Source organism: Lissotriton helveticus, chromosome 4_1 (genome assembly GCF_964261635.1).
Source record: "Lissotriton helveticus chromosome 4_1, aLisHel1.1, whole genome shotgun sequence".
Classification (NCBI taxonomy): domain Eukaryota; kingdom Metazoa; phylum Chordata; class Amphibia; order Caudata; family Salamandridae; genus Lissotriton; species Lissotriton helveticus.
Window position 1 is genome coordinate 156282181 of NC_136063.1, and position 15793 is coordinate 156297973.

Sequence of the window (15793 nt, forward strand, 5' to 3'; positions counted from 1 at the left end):
GCAAAAGGTAAATACTCAGGATAACCAAACAGAAAATGCTGATTTCCTACAATCTCTATTCAACTAACATGATTTAGGGAATGCACATGCAATAAAAATGTAAAATGGCAAAATGAGTGACCTCTTATCCTCTTATTAGTTCAACAGATGTGTTTCTTGTTGCCAGGAGAAAGCAAATATTTGAGCTATCTTTCATGTCTCAGTGCAAGGCTGCATGTCAGAAATATCTTCTGACACAAATATATTGCTACTTAAAAAGGTTTCCAAGAACACTATTGTGCTGAGTATACATTTTTATTATTTACTACAATAGGGCAATATTTCTGTACATGATATTTAGGATGTCACAGTTATGATAGAAAACATACTGACAACAACATTCTGGTTCCACTTTATTTATTTATTTATTTATAAAGTTTTATATGGCGTGAACAAGAATCTCAAGGATATCAGAGCGCTTTACAAAAGGATGGAAGGAAGGTAATAAATGCAATATTGACATCAAAAAAGCATAATAAACATGAATAATTACAGTACAAAGGGGTCAAAGGAGAAAAAATACAACAACTAATACATATCGGGCTAAGAAGGGGGCAAACGATGAGGTAAAGAAGAGTGGCATCAAATGAAGGTCTAACTGTTGTAGGATCTTTGGGCCCGATTCACAGAATGAACTTAAGACTCAATCCTAAACTTACTACTATTTTGGTATTCACAGAATGCACTTACTACTTTTGGTATTCACTGAAGTTAGGATTTTGTCTTAAGTCTGTCTTAAGTCGGTCTTAAGTTTGTCTTAAGACAAACTTAAGACAAAATCCTAACTTCTGTGAATACCAAAAGTAGTAAGTGCATTCTGTGAATACCAAAATAGGAGTAAGTTTAGGAATGAGTCTTAAGTTCATTCTGTGAATCGGGCCCAGAGACTTCAAGTGGATGATCATAACCCATTTAAGGTAAGAACTTGTTCATTAGGAATCTTTTGGCTTCCAGTTTGAAAGCAGCCATGGAGGAGATTCTGCGTACTTACGGTGGAAGAGAGTTCCAGATGTTTGGGGCAGCACCCGAGAAGGCTCGTTGGCAGGTTTTCCTTTTGCTACAGATTTGTGGTTTCAGGAGGAAAGAGTTTGCACCCCTTGAGGGTCTACCACCCCCAGATAGTTCACAGTTTTGTGCTAGGTAACTGGGTTTTTTTTAAATATAGGGCTTTGTGTACCAGACAAGCCATGTTTAGCTGAATTCGAGCTTCGTAAGGCAACCATTTAAGAAATTTTAGGACTGGGGCTATGTGCGCGTTTCTTTTGGTACCTGTAATCAGCCTAGTCGCAGCATTCCGAGAAGCCCTTAGAGGAGCCAATGAATATTTGGGGATTCCACAGAGCGTAGCGCTGCCATAATCAAATCTCTGCAACACAAGCGCTTGGACCACCTGCTTGAAATAAGATTGTGGAAGGAAGGGCATTTCTGAGTGTCCTCATCAAGTGATTAGCTCCCTTACACACATTGCTGATATGAGTCTTCATGTTCAGATGCTTGTCCAGGGTGAGTCCAAGAGATTTGTCTGAGTCTATAATGAGGGAGGAGCAGTTGAAGGCAGTAAGGTGATTCAACCAAAGGTGTGGCTTGGGGGTGTGGTTCGGAGGAGATATGAGAAGGAATTCAGTTTTGGAGGTGTTGAGCAGGAGGTGGTTCTCGGTAACCAGTTTTGAGTAGATGTTAGGAGATGATAGAGTTGAGTGAGATGATGTTGTCCGGGGAGGAGAGTTTCAAATATAATTGTGTATCGTCTGCATACTTGTGGAAGAGAAAGTTTGTGGAATTTAGTGCATTAGCTAAAGGTTCCAAGAACAGATTGAATAGTATAGGAGATAGGGCGGATCCTTGGGGGACTCCCATGAGTACTGGAGAGGGCTGGGAGAGAGTGCGGTTCACCTTGACTCGTTGTGATCTGTGGTGGAGGAAAGACGAGAACCATTGTAGCACCTGACCGGAGAAGCCCATCCTTTTCTTCAGAATGGATATTATATTATTGTGATTGGCCCTGTTGGAAGCGAAGGAAAGGTCAAGGAGGTATAAGAGGCAGGATTCCTTTTGCTTGAGCATTTTTAAGATGTCATCTAAGATGTCATCTATGACGTGAATGAGAGCCGATTCAGTGCTATGCCCCTTCCGAAAGCCAGATTGATGCCGGTCAAGGAGTTGAAAGTTCTCTATGTGGGAATAGAGTTGGGATTGGACGTATTTTTCTAGGAGCTTGTCTAGGGTGGGGATGTTGGATATAGGGCAGAAGTTGTTAAAGTTAGCCCTATAAGCATTAGTTTTTTTTAGTATAGGAAATAAATACCTGAGCTGCTTTTAGGCACTCTGGGATCGAGCCCTGTGACAGTGAGGTATTTACAATCCTTGTCCAGGTGGGGATGAGGATATTCTTGATTTCTTTGAAGATGGAAGGAGACAAGAGGTCGCTGAAATGATTAGATGGGTTGATACTCTGAAGAATCTTGATTTATTTTTCACTGAGGGGAGTGAAAGTTCCCCATGATGCATTGTTCTTGGTGTTCAGGCTAAGCTTCTCAAAGAGGTCTGGAGGTGGTGCGGGCCTCCAAGATGTCAGTAGAGCCTTTTTAGAGGCCTGTTCAATGTTGATGAGACTTGCTTTCTCTGTGAAGAAAGCAGTTTGTCCAATGAGGGTGGCTGCCTCCAGAATCAGGGTGGTTTGGAGCTGCCACTGAGTGCTGTTTAACCAGTTCAAAGAGTTTCTTGGGGCGGTTAGCGGCCTGGTCAAGTTGGTATCTAAGGTAATCTGCCTTAGCATTCTTGATTAGTTTGTTGTAGGAGCTCCTATCATCTCTCAGACGTTTTAGTCGTTCCGAGGAGGGATTGGATTTCCAGGATCGCTCAACTGCCCTAAGGTTGCGGCGTTCAGTTTATATGGTCGTTGAACCAGTGTTTGGATATTTTTGTTGAAGCATTTTTTTGGGGGAGTGCTGCAATGTCGTCCATGATGTTAGAGATGTTAGAGTTGTAAAAGTCAGCGAGTAACGGAACCTCAACCAGGTCTGATTTGGAGGAGAGGGCAGATTTACATTGGGCTGCTAGTTCATCAGAATTGATAGATCTGAGGTCCCTTTTCCAAATCTTTGATTTCGTTGGTTGGACCTTCCTCATAGAAACCTCTCTGTTAATATAAAATAGGATACAGTGGTGGTCGGACCAATCGCAAGGGGTAATGGTATCCAATGAGATGGATTGATCCTTGACGATGATGAGGTCTACAATTTCGCCTTTAGTATGAGTTGGCCGGTCACAATGCTGAGACAGCTCTTGATCATCTAGGAAAGATTTAAGGCAGGATACAGTGTGGTTTTGGGATTAGCCCAATGAAGGTTGAAATCACAGAGGAAGATTTGGGAAGTAGCCAAGTTGACATTCCTAGAGATAATTTGCATAAGTTATTTAAAGAAGGGAAGAATGTCACCCAGGGGTGATAAAAAGTGTGAAGTTTGCACACTGACTGGTTATTACTAGAGATGCTGCGACAAGGGTATTCAGATGAGGATGGTGTAAAGGACCTCGAGTGAGAAACAGAGAGTATGTTCCTGTGAATACAGGCTAGGCCACCACCTGACTTCAAAACTCTGTCTAGGCGAATTATGTTGTGGGTAGGAGGTACTAGGAGGTTCAAGATAGGATTGGAGGTGGGATTTAGCCAAATGTCTAACTCATTGTGTTGGATGAGCCCACATTTAAGTCGTACCAGATTAGGGGGGGAAGGAGTCTGGGTGAAGTTCGCTCTTGTGAGGTTGTCATTATTGATGGTTCTAAGGTTGTGAGGGCTTCTCTGTTTGGGTTAGAATGGATGGTTTGTATTTGTCCTGAGAGATCGTGTTGCTGTAGATAATAGGCGCGTAAGAGTTGAGTAGGTCATTGATATAAGTAGATGCCAGTTAGGCCTTTGATCTTCTGGGCCGGAAGGGGGCGTTAGGTAGGGGTGTGGTTTTCAGGAGGGGGGGGGCTGGGCCATGAGATCTTTAACCCTAGGGTGGGTCTGGATAGGTTCGCAGAGGTGAGAAAGGAGCTGAACAGGGGGAGATGATCAATTGAGAGGACTTTCAAGACATGTAGTTCAACAGTGAGAAGACGCAACTGTAGAGGAATATCGTCCAGGTGCGCTACCAAGCCTGAGTATTGGGAGAGGGGTGAAGGATGAGTTAGGAAATCAGGCGGAGAAGGGGGGCCTTGATGTAAGATCCTGTGGTCCAAGGTGGTGCCAGGGAATTGAGTTGATCGTTAGGGACTCGTGGTGCACTATGGTCTTTGGATAGCTGGGTAGGTAAATTAGTGAGGGAGGGATGGTCGTTGAGCAGTGATTCAGGTATGGTCTAGGCAGGGTTGACTGGATTTGTCAGATCATGGTCCGTGGAGGACATATGCCGGGTCACTGGCCTAGAGGGTAGTGTGAAGAGAGGTATGAGGGAAGGGAGGTCCTTTGTTGAAAGCAATGGCAGTGGGTCACTAAGGAAACTCTCAGCTTGAGGAACAGTTGGAGTCGGATTGGAGAGCTGTATGCAGAGCGAACCAGAAATGTTTCTCGCCTTCGGGGTTGGGGTTCTAGAAGGTTCTGACAAGACACCAGGGGACAGAGCCTCTCTATGGTCAGTTGAAGGCGAAGCATAATTTAAATAGAGTGATGCCATCCCCACTGTGGTGGGGGAGGGCTGGATAGAACCAGAGTAGTGGTAGGGAGTGTGTAGGGGTCACTGGGTTTCGCTGAGGCCATGTTTTTGAGTAAAGGGAAGATATTGGCTATCTTAACTAGGTTGATATTGGAGGCTTGGATTAGGAGGATACCATTGTTGTAGAGAGTGATAGTAGCGTTGGCGTTGAGCATGGGCAAGGGCACCAATGTCAATTTGAGACCACTTCCTTTGAGCAAGTGATAGCTCTCTTTTCAAATGTAGTAGTTGAGGATTATAGTCAAAACAACCCTGCCTTTCTGCATAGCCAATTAGGTTTTTCATTAAACGGGCATTCTATTTCATGTGCTTTGGAAACCTGATGCATTTTTACAGTGTGCCTTTCATAACAAAACTGTAAACTGTGGAGTAGTTTGTTTTGAATCATTCTCACATATGTAATTACATCCCTTGCCAGCACTCTACTCCCCACTACATCATGTCATGTGTTTATGACCTAACTTCAGCACTGCTCAATGTTGAAGGTGAATGCCGAGGTCAACGTAGAGGACAATTACAAAAAATAGTTAAAAAAATATGCATACAATTAGCATTGGTCTAATAACATAGCTCATCTAAATTTGAAAGGTAAGGGAAAAGAGTGATACAGAATTAAAACTTATCACTGATGATCCTATAATGTTGTCAAGTGAATTAAATAATATTATTAGATTGTGGTTACTCATGTTTTGCATGTGGCTAAAATGCTTGAACTGCCTACAGTCAAAATGGCTACCACAATCCATACCCTAGAGAGAACACAGGTTCCAGTCAATTAGCTCCTTAAGTCTGCCTTCTGTCTCCATCAGTCAACTGGCTCAATACACTGCTTGACATATCAAATAAAGAATAACCATAACACTGGCCTGATCCAATCATTCAGCTCCAACGGTTAGAACCCTACTTATGTGTCCACTATTGAACAAGTGTGCCTTGCCATAGCCAAAATGCCCTTAATTCTTTGACCTCGCAGAATAGCTTGTGAAAGGGCAGAGGGTGCTTCACACATTTCCCACTGTTGCCCCATGCCTGCCATCTAATACCATAACCCCTGCTTTAGTCTCAGTGACACATATTGACAGAAGCACATGCCATAGTCTAGGTGTCCCGGTATTGGCACCTCCTCACAAAATGGAAAATGTTTTTTGGCCACACAGACGGCATAATTTGAGGAGAAGTATACAATGGCTCGTCTGAACATCTCATCGGCTGATGTAAGTCCATTTCTGAAGGTATCCCTAAAGGTCTGTTTGCATTCTTCAAGGCAGATGTAGACAAAATGAAGCTTCACCCGAGATTCACAGCCTATCAAAACCAAGGTACCCATCAGGAGATCGTTGGCATGTCCAGTTCTTTGAGCCATCTCAAGATGCTTACGCTCCTCAGTCCTTTTTCCCCAATGACAAACACTTACACATGCAACAGGTAAAAGAATACAACCAATTAACAAGAAAGAGATCATTGAGATAAATAAGTGCATGGAAGCAAAGGGCTCTAAGACATTAAAAAGTATATAGAATAAAATAAAAAGGAGAGCTAAAATTACCAATAACACACAGAGAAAAACCCTGCAGAATATGTTTTGAATGCACGACCCTATGACAGGAGTGGTATTGATTGCCTGAATTGCTGCTTGGTAAATCATTGGGTCTTCTATGAGCATTCTCAACGGATCAGGAATAGGGGCAGTGCTGAAAGTTCCCGTTTGCCAGTTTGGGATATCTTCTTTTAAAGCACTTAACGTTAGCAGGGTCTTTCCATTATACAGTGCACTAGGTTGGTAAGGGACCATGGTGGAGTGTCTCAGCTGATGATTCGATGTGCACAGTACCTGTAGCAGTTTTCTGAAAAATTGGGAGTCGTTGGCCTCAATATAGGTCAGGTGGTGCAGGTGAAGAGGAACGGGGCAGGGTTTCAGCATGACAGGAACAATGGGCTTTCGTTCCATGCAGTCCTTGAGGAGAGAAAGATTGGCTTCAAACAAGCACCAGCCACTCCGTACAAAGTCAGGGCTCAAGACCATCAGTGTTTTTTGGCTCCACTCAATAGACTCCACCATATTCTCAGTGATTAATTTCCCTGGGACAAAGTCCCGTCCGTGGTAACACACTTTTAGACCGGTGGCCTCCAGTTTCCCAACCAGGTCAATGACCCAAGAAGTATCCAGGCTACTAAAGCTGATGAAAACATGGTACTTCTCCTTCTCACTTAATATTGGGATGGTTGCCAAAGCCATTTCTTTCTGGGATTCCATCAGATCAATTCCACATGAATCCTCAGCTGTAGACGTACTTTCCACAGGGAATATCTCATCAGAAACATCCTTCAACTCAGGATTATTTTCGGCCATTTCTTTCAATTTATTTGAATTAATTAATCTGGTCTCTCACTGTACTTGATTTTATAATTTCAAATGGTCACACATCTGTAAGAAAATAACATTTAATTTATTGAACAACAGTTTGTATTTCAAAATATGAACGCTATAAAAAAATGAATATTATAAGGATACAATTAAAACTGGTAGTTAATAAAACATGCTTATGAAATGTAAAAGAAAATAAGCCTATAAAATGTAATGTGTGAGTCACTCTGGCAACTGATAAAAGTTACGGATACCTCAATCAGGTCACATGAAACTATGAAAAAATAAATACTCATCCTTCACATTTTCCAGATGAAATTACAGAATATATCTATCCAATCATATTTCTCCTACAGGATATAAGGGCTGTTCATACATAACTTACAATTCACAGAAATTGCTTAATTGCAACTGTGGAAAAGCCTAAGTTCAAAGGAAACTTCAGTAGAAATATGAAAAGAGCCCACACAGAAGGGTCTTGGAAATTACATGAACAATCCTTTTATCTTTAAAACTTGGAGTTCAGCTAATCCTAATTTTAAATACAACACTGAGGGACCTACAAAGTGTGCATGGTCCAAGTAATCTTCAGAGTCCATCTGAGATTTGTCCAACATAATTCAAGAACATAATACACTCATTTTTGTTCAGGAGATCAGCTTAGTCTAACGGGCATCCTGCTGCAAATTTGACAAACTGTTCTGCTATTTCTTCAGAAAACCTTGCTCTGCCTTTCACAACAAATATTGTATCCTGAATAACACGGAAAAGGTAATGGTGTTGTTTCTTCACACATACTTACAAATTAAATTGCACTACAATATTAACACTCACAATTATCCCATACATTGAAAACAAACATGACCCCCAGAAGCATTTTAATTGTGAATACTTTTAAATCCATTTTGATGAAGAAGCTAAAACATTCCCACTTAAACGTGGTGGACGAGCAGAAACTGAATGGATAAATCTTCACTATTCGATCTTCACATGAACCACCAAACATCCTGTGCATCCAACAACTACTTATTTCATGTTTCGTTTAAGATTTGATTCTAAAATACTGACATCACCAGAAAGGCAAAAAAGTACTTACACAGAACTTAACAAGAAAGGGAAAAAGACTGTTTGTAGAAAGCCAGAAGATGATCCAGAATTTGAAAGTATGAAGAGCAAATACATCCTTATATATGTATTTAATTAAGCATGGCGACAAGAACCCATAATATTGTTATAGAACATTTGGCAGTTTCAGACTTTCAGCTTTGTCTGAAAACTATGATAATTTCTGGTCCTTATCTCCAATTTGGTGTTGTTACAACGTATCCAGAAATACAAGACAATATTATTTTCAGTGTTCTCTGAACGAACACCTTGGGATTTGAGAGTAAATGCATTAGGCGTAAAAGAATATATGTACATTTTTTGCTACACCATACCTAGTCTTACTTGTAGTACAGCTATTTTCGTGCTCTTGATCACATTTTTTCTGATTCAGAATATTGCGGACGCATCCCTCTGCTGAGTCCTCACTCATCTGTCTAACTTCTGTGACTCTGCTGTACCAATTTGCTCTATGTAATCAATTGTATTTACAATGTGTATCTTGTATTGCTTGGATTTTGCTTGCATCGCATGTATATCTGAATTTTAGCTCCTTTTTCATTTTTAATTAATAAAAATGCTTCAACTAAAAAAAAGAATGTGTATGTATGCAAAAAAAGGAACTGTTTGACAGCCACTGTGTGGAGTAAACATTTTGGTTCAACTGCCAAAAAATGAACTATCCGATGAGGATCCACTATTACTTTTCTCTCATTATCTAACATATTTACTATTCTGGTCCACAATGTTTTAGATAATGCACATATATGTGACCTTAGCTACTGGCTTCTTGGAAGACCATTCCTCTGTACTTGGTGGTCGGTCACTCACTATCAGAGAGCATTTTATTATATTCAGATCAGATGGCTCCAGTTATGTGCAAGTTTTCGGGGTTATAACATAAAACCACTCTGATTTTTTACTCTCGTTATATGTAAATGTAAATTGATACTTGTATAGCGCACTACTCACCCGCAAGGGTCTCAAGGCACTTGTACGAAAACCGCTGTGGAACCCATCCTGGCTTTCCCTTTGAGGTGTTGTAGTGACCGGGTTTTTGGCTCTATTTCTGAGTGATGGTGACTTTAGGCTTGCTACCATCCTGGATCCCTATTCTTGGCTTGTTTTGGTCCTTTTCAGGCCTTTTTCCAGACCTAGAAGCATAAACTAGGGGATAGCTGCTTTATATGATGATAGATCCCTTATTCCTGACTCTAATCCATCTATTGCCTATTGGCTTTGACATAATTATGTGTCCTTTCATCATCCTACCTATAGTAGAGGGTGGATCCTGTAGTCCTGACTTTATATTACATATTGGTATGATTTGTGTATGAATTCTGATAGAGTTAAGTCCTTTTCGGGCCTACAAGGCCCAGAACCAGAGAGACTCCATTTTGCTTTCTGTCCCTGCAGACTGAGATGCTTGCAGGGTAAAGGTGATGTTTTAGTTATGAGGTGTTGTTCGCCCTTTGCAAACTGGAGAGAACCGGCCAGAGCTGAATCTTATCAAGAAGTGTCCCTGGGCTCAAGTCTCTAGACGAAACAAGCAGCTGATCACTGTGAAGGCGTCTGGAGCAGGGAGCCTGGTACATGGACCTGGTGGGAGGGGGCTACTGGCTGGAACTTTCCACTAGAGGAGAGCATTCTATATTAGCGAAGTGCAGAAGAGGAGGAGTGTCAGTCAGTCAGTCAGTCGGTCAGTTGAAGCTGGAGAGAGAAGTGAGTTGGTGTTTGGAACAGAGAGAAATCAGTCAGTTCTTGGAATGGAGAGAGAAGGCAGATGATTGCTGGAACTGGAGAGAGCAGTCAGATGAATCCTGGAATGAAGTTGGAACTGTCAGCTGGAGCTGCCAGTTTATATGCATTAAAGCAGTTACCAGTCAGATGGAGGAGTTGAAGCTGCCAGCTGGAACAGTTGTGCCAGTGGAGTGAAGCTGTGGTGACGGAGGGAGAGAGAGAGAGAGCCCTGATTCCACCAGAGAGAGAGAGAAACATTCCTTTCTAATAGGGTGAGGTATTCTAAATTAGTTTGCTTTACACTTAGACATTAATTTTGTCTTTTATTTCCCAGGCTAGATTCCCTACTGTATTGCTAATCCTTTTTCTTTCAGCGGTGTGCAGTCTGTTATAATCCATTCCCTTTTTAGCTATCTACAGTTCCTGTCAGTTACCAGATCTGTGTATGTGTCTATTCCCCTTTTACTTTCAGGCTATGTCTAGATCGCTAATTATTGTGATGTTATAATTTGATATTGTGTAATAAAGGAGCCCCAGTTCTTAGTGAACCATTGTAACTGTTATTATTCATAATAAAGTTAACCTTTCTTCTAGTCAGATGCTGTTATGTGAACGGATGTGACTCCCGTCCAGGTAAATGGTAACTGAGCAAGGGAGTAGAGGAGCACTTGTATTTGATAATAACCTTTGCATATTATAATTTGGCCATTCTTGTGTACCACATAAAATATAATGAGACATCCCCAGTACATATTAGATGTATGAGAGAAACTTCCCAATAGAGAAGAGAGAGCTGAAGGTATGCATAGGAAGTGATTGCCGATGTGTTGCGGCGTTATGTGGCCAACGCCGGATTGTGTTGGTTGTGTGATGTGACATGTTTGTGCGTGATACGCTGGGGGGATACAGCGTTTACACCCGACGGAAGACTGCGGCTTGCGTGAGCACCAACCAGGGTTGGTGTGTAATGGTAATCTCATAAGAACTGCCCCTTCACAGGTGGAGGCTGGTAGTATAGCCTGGGTATGACTTACCGCGAGGCTATCAAGTGTGAGTGAGTGTGCTGTAGAGCATGGACGTCCTTAGTAATCAGTGAGTATTCCTAGTAATCCTATAGATTTAGTGGTGTTTTTGACGATATGAGCTTGTATATTGCTAATTCCCCATCCTCAGGTAGGTACCCAGGTGCCTGGATAAATGAGTCCTGAGGAGGGAGGTGGTTACGTTTCGGCTGGAGTGATGGAGTTTTGTGAGCTGATTCTATCTGGTCCGAAAATCCGGTCGTTACAGGTGTCCACTCCTGGGCACCCCCAAGGTGGAGGCCAGGCATCCTTAGCGTTGTGGAGATTAAGCAAGCTATTGCCCAGAGTTGCAGAGTGGGACTCCATGATTGGAATAGGCACCGAGGCGAGAATGATCAGGTCTGTGGAATTTTTTAGCCCAAGACCCGCCGAGGCGGGGAATTGAACCCTGGTCCCGGGCTAGAACTCTGCATCAGGGTCTGCCGCTCTAACCATTGAGCCACACTTCTCCACTTCTCCATATCGGATTCCTGTTGGTGACATACTTCTGTGAGCAGTTATTCCAACGAATGAATGTGTGAGACATCCCTTCAATATATGTCTGTGACGCTTTCCTTTGCTTTGTTACAATACAGATATACAAAAGAGGGACGAAGGGCTTTTGGCAATGTCCAGCATATGCGCCCAGAATCATGAGAAAAACAAGTAAATTGCTGTTCCTAATAGTTTAAAAACTGAGTCAGTTAAAGGGATCTAGAAGTGCTCGACCATGAATGAATCAGAAGTAGGAATCCATTTTATTGGAATTTAGGGCCCTCACACACCCAGATGGGTGTCATGCTTCATCATGATGCTGCTCCTCGTCGGGTCGGTGCTGCAATACCCGACGGGCTCCCGATGCGGGGCACTTTGGCGGAGATATTTTTTGCAATAGCTGTTTGGCGCCGTAGGGATGAGGGGCCTTGTAAGTGAAGATGTCAGTAATGTGTTCAATGGGTGAATTAAAGCAGGGTTGGGAGTACCAGCTATGACGATTTTAATGAGTGTGTCTCCTACCCTGAGTAAAAACAAAACAAAAGGCGCAAGGCTGGGACTTATGTCTCAGTTGGGGCGCGCTTTCATGTGAGAGGTCAACATGTTTCTCGCCTAATCCTAAATCTAGGGGCGATTCGTCAGGACCTAAAAAACTGTCACCTAGGGTAATGATGTGGTCAAAAAATCACACTACTAACTACCCTAACTACCAATTGTGTAGAATACCTGGTAGTGCTGGATCTACCTGATAATGCAGGATCTACCCTATTCGAATTATTAAAAAACGTCATCAACGCCCGGCAAATCTTACATGAGGAACTTCCTCATGTGATGTGCGTTGCTCTACCCGCCGCTGCGCGGCCTGGCAGGTAGGTCTCCGGCCGTGGTGTAAGCTACGCACATCACATGAGGAAGTTCCTCATGTAAGACTTGCCGGGCATTGAGGAAGTTTCCCTGTTATGGTTTTGCATGTAAATGGTGGCAGCATATCATCTTTTATGAATTCACAGTTGATCAAACCGCTTTTCTGTGTCACTGGATTGAGGCCTACCGGCCAACTTGTGTACAGTTCAGCCTCTATGCAGTAAGCAAAATCCTTCAATTCTAAGGCCTCTATGAAAGATTTGTGTGCATGAGAGACATAGAGTAATGGAGGCCTGCGGGCTCCACTTTGGATGCTTTTGGCTTGGCCTTGTACAAAAGAAGGAGGTGAGATTGCCTTCCAAGCCAATGTAGTACTGGCATTCCTGAAGCTAGAGGAAGGAGACATAGACACTGAAATGGGGAAAGAGAAGGCAAGGCTTGTTCAGTAATTCAATTAGGTCTTTCACGAAGAGGTACTGCTAATATCTTCCTGCAGCAATGCCATTTGGGAAATGATTGGAGTGAAGGATGGAACTGCAGCCTCCGTAGTTCAAGGTGAAAGGCAGACCCTAGGTGAGGCCTGCATTTTTTGTCTCCCCCCTGATAACTCAGCAGTGTGGTTGATGACAGCCAGGAAAAAGCTCACACCTCTTTATGCCTCTGTTGTGGGTGCTACAGGCATGGGACAACCCTGCTGTGAGGAGCACTACTCTACACAAAGGCTGTGTCCAAAAAGCAGCCTGGAAAGGACATTTGAAAGGAAAACCACCCTGAACTGGTTCTGAATCCACAGCTTGTCTGCTTTCACTGCATAGATGTGAGAGCTATGGATGTTCTCGTTGTTCCAGTCCTAAGTTCTCTGTCCCTGAAGAAGTGAGTGCCTTACATCGTACTAACAGGACCGCTGTGCAACCAGAGCTGTTGACTCACTGAAAGCCACCATCTCAGGAGTAAGGGGATATTACCTGAAGTCTTGCCTTGATCGAAGAAGTAGCCAATATGAACTGAAAGTGCGCAAAAGCCAACTTGTCTATCAAGAGAGGGGGGAAGCCTACCAACCCTACAGATGGTGCACTTGTCCAGGATAAGCTAGGAGCAGCAAGACCCTTGTGCTGGTGGGGTCTGACAGAGGAGTGTTATCTGCGGACCCCAAGTATTGGTTGGCATCGGACGCTCCATTATGCTAGTTCTGGTTTGAACCACAGATCTGCCTGCTAACACCTCTAAAACCAAAGCAGTATGCCCAAGGCTGTCCTCACTACTGTGATGAAGAAAAGTGTGCCTACTGTGACCAACAGAGGAGAACCCACAGCTCTCCATGCAGCTGTAAGCAAAATAACCAAACCCACGGAAGCCGATGCCATAGCGACAAGCAAGGTTCACCACTGTGGTTCACCATGCCGGTGCGACCTCAGGATGGCATGACCCACTCACATCAACTACTGCTGGTAGTGCCCAGAAGTGGGCAAGAAGTCAATCATGATCTGCTCAGATCCTAGGGGCAACTCCAACTTTGTTACCTGTACTTCCTGCTAGAGGGATCAGGCAATGGAGTTGGTTACCGTCATACACTACAATCTCCCCATGACTGAAGGAGGCTGCTGCACCGTGAATTGCATGCCATTTCCCAGAAGAGGGAGAAAAAGACACTGCATGCTTTGTCGGTCCACCACTGGCCTCAAGAGACTTTACCAACTGTAAGAGTCGAACTTTACTGAACTGAAAGCTTGTCCATCTAGATGGGGTAATCTGCACCTGAGGCATTATTTGTGCCTTCTGAGATACTCTACCCCACAGGGGAGACATGTCTATCTCAAAGAAGGAGGGACACTCAACGGCTGGAAAAGGGTGAGTGTCATACCAAGGCACAATAGCCCCAGTGCCTGTACACTGAACTGTAGTTGATAGATATTGCAACAGTGATATTACTGAAAGCACAGGGTTGAACAATCAGACATTGCGCTGCTTGGGTGACTGTTGAGTTCTGACCTCAGATAAGGAAAAAGGGGGTTTACCCAAATAAGTCACTGGGGACCTGGGTGCTATATGATATATACGAAAGGGGTCCCAGTGAACCGTTTAAACATTCATCACATTTATTTGCAATCAAGGTAAAAAAAAAACACATTAAACAAGACACATTGTAAATTAATCACAATGAGCAAAGTTTACAATACAAAAATTATGGATACATTAACAGTGCCCAAAGAAAGGAAGGAAAAGAGGGATTGGCGTGATGCTGTGAAAGAAAAAAGTGAAGAAAGATAATAGTTGTGACAAAAAGGATATTTCAAAAATTATTAATTATTAATTGTTTGAAACTAAATTGGCTTCAGATCCCTGAGCCAAAACAAGGAATCACAGATTTCCAAATGTTCATCAAAGGTCATGTATGTGACGCTGGTATTCCATATCCACAACTAAGGGGGGGCGTCAACTGAGGTAAAAAGGAGTAGCCGTCGACGTTTCAACCCCACGCTACGAATGTAGGCGTAATTAGGACCTTACATCGGGGTCTTCATCAGGACAAGAGGCGTGAACCAAGGGAACACTATGAGTTCTAGAAATACAAAAATAATACTTTTAGTAAAATGGTCTCCATCACAATTGGAGATTTAGTGGTGAAATCATCCATACTACAGAGAGATTAAAATATTACCATGGTGGTTAAGTCATTAATTCCACACGGTGGCAAGTTACTGGAATATTTCTTTTGTCGCAATCGTCAAATTCTGCAAAAATAAAATGAATTTCAAACCGGCTATCTCTTTGCCACATTCAATGTCATCCATGAGTTAACTCACTCAATTAAGAACAAGCTAAATGAATTGCTCCACGACTAGAAGAGGCTGCTTATGTATACCTTGAAAGGCTCACAGAACACACCTCCCACAGGACCAAGGTAGACCAACCCTCTAACAACACATATCGATCTATAATCATATACACATGTCACTCCTAACATAGCAGTTAAAATTAAAATTAGAGCCATAGGTTCTGGAATTACATATGGTGTTTAAATTCTCAGGAGTCTCATATATATGGTGGGACACACCAGTATACCTTCCTATACAAAGCTCTGTAATACACTATGTTAGATATTAATGGGGGAGACCTGGAGGTCTTGGCATATCAATATAAAAATAAAATTCCTACCTTAAAAGAAGGTAGACCGTAAATACGTCTATTCATATGGAAGTTTGGGGATTGAGTCTCGACTGTGTGCAACCACAAGACCTACGAGTTCTGACCTCAAGCACCTGTCTGTACCTCTCTGAGAAGACTTGCACCTCCTCCGGCTAGGCCTCTACTCCCGAGAGTTATTCTATTACAGGACCGGAGGCTTCAGATTATGCTTCTCAGTCTTTACTGCAAAAACACAGCAGCCAATGAAAATGCATATTTTCATCTATAACAGTATAAGCAAC

The 15793-nt window shown here is 42.7% G+C and overlaps 1 protein-coding gene across 1 annotated transcript in view; it reads right to left on the reverse strand.

Annotated features, from left to right (window-relative positions):
• Positions 1–919: 919 nt before the first annotated feature.
• Positions 920–15793, reverse strand: part of LOC144828454 (uncharacterized) — a 46786-nt gene continuing 31912 nt past the window's right edge. The window contains exon 2 of the mRNA XM_078686631.1: positions 920–7161. Coding sequence (XP_078542757.1) covers positions 5773–7086 — 1314 coding nt within the window. The 5' untranslated portion in view covers positions 7087–7161 and the 3' untranslated portion in view covers positions 920–5772. The remainder of the gene's footprint in view (positions 7162–15793) is intronic.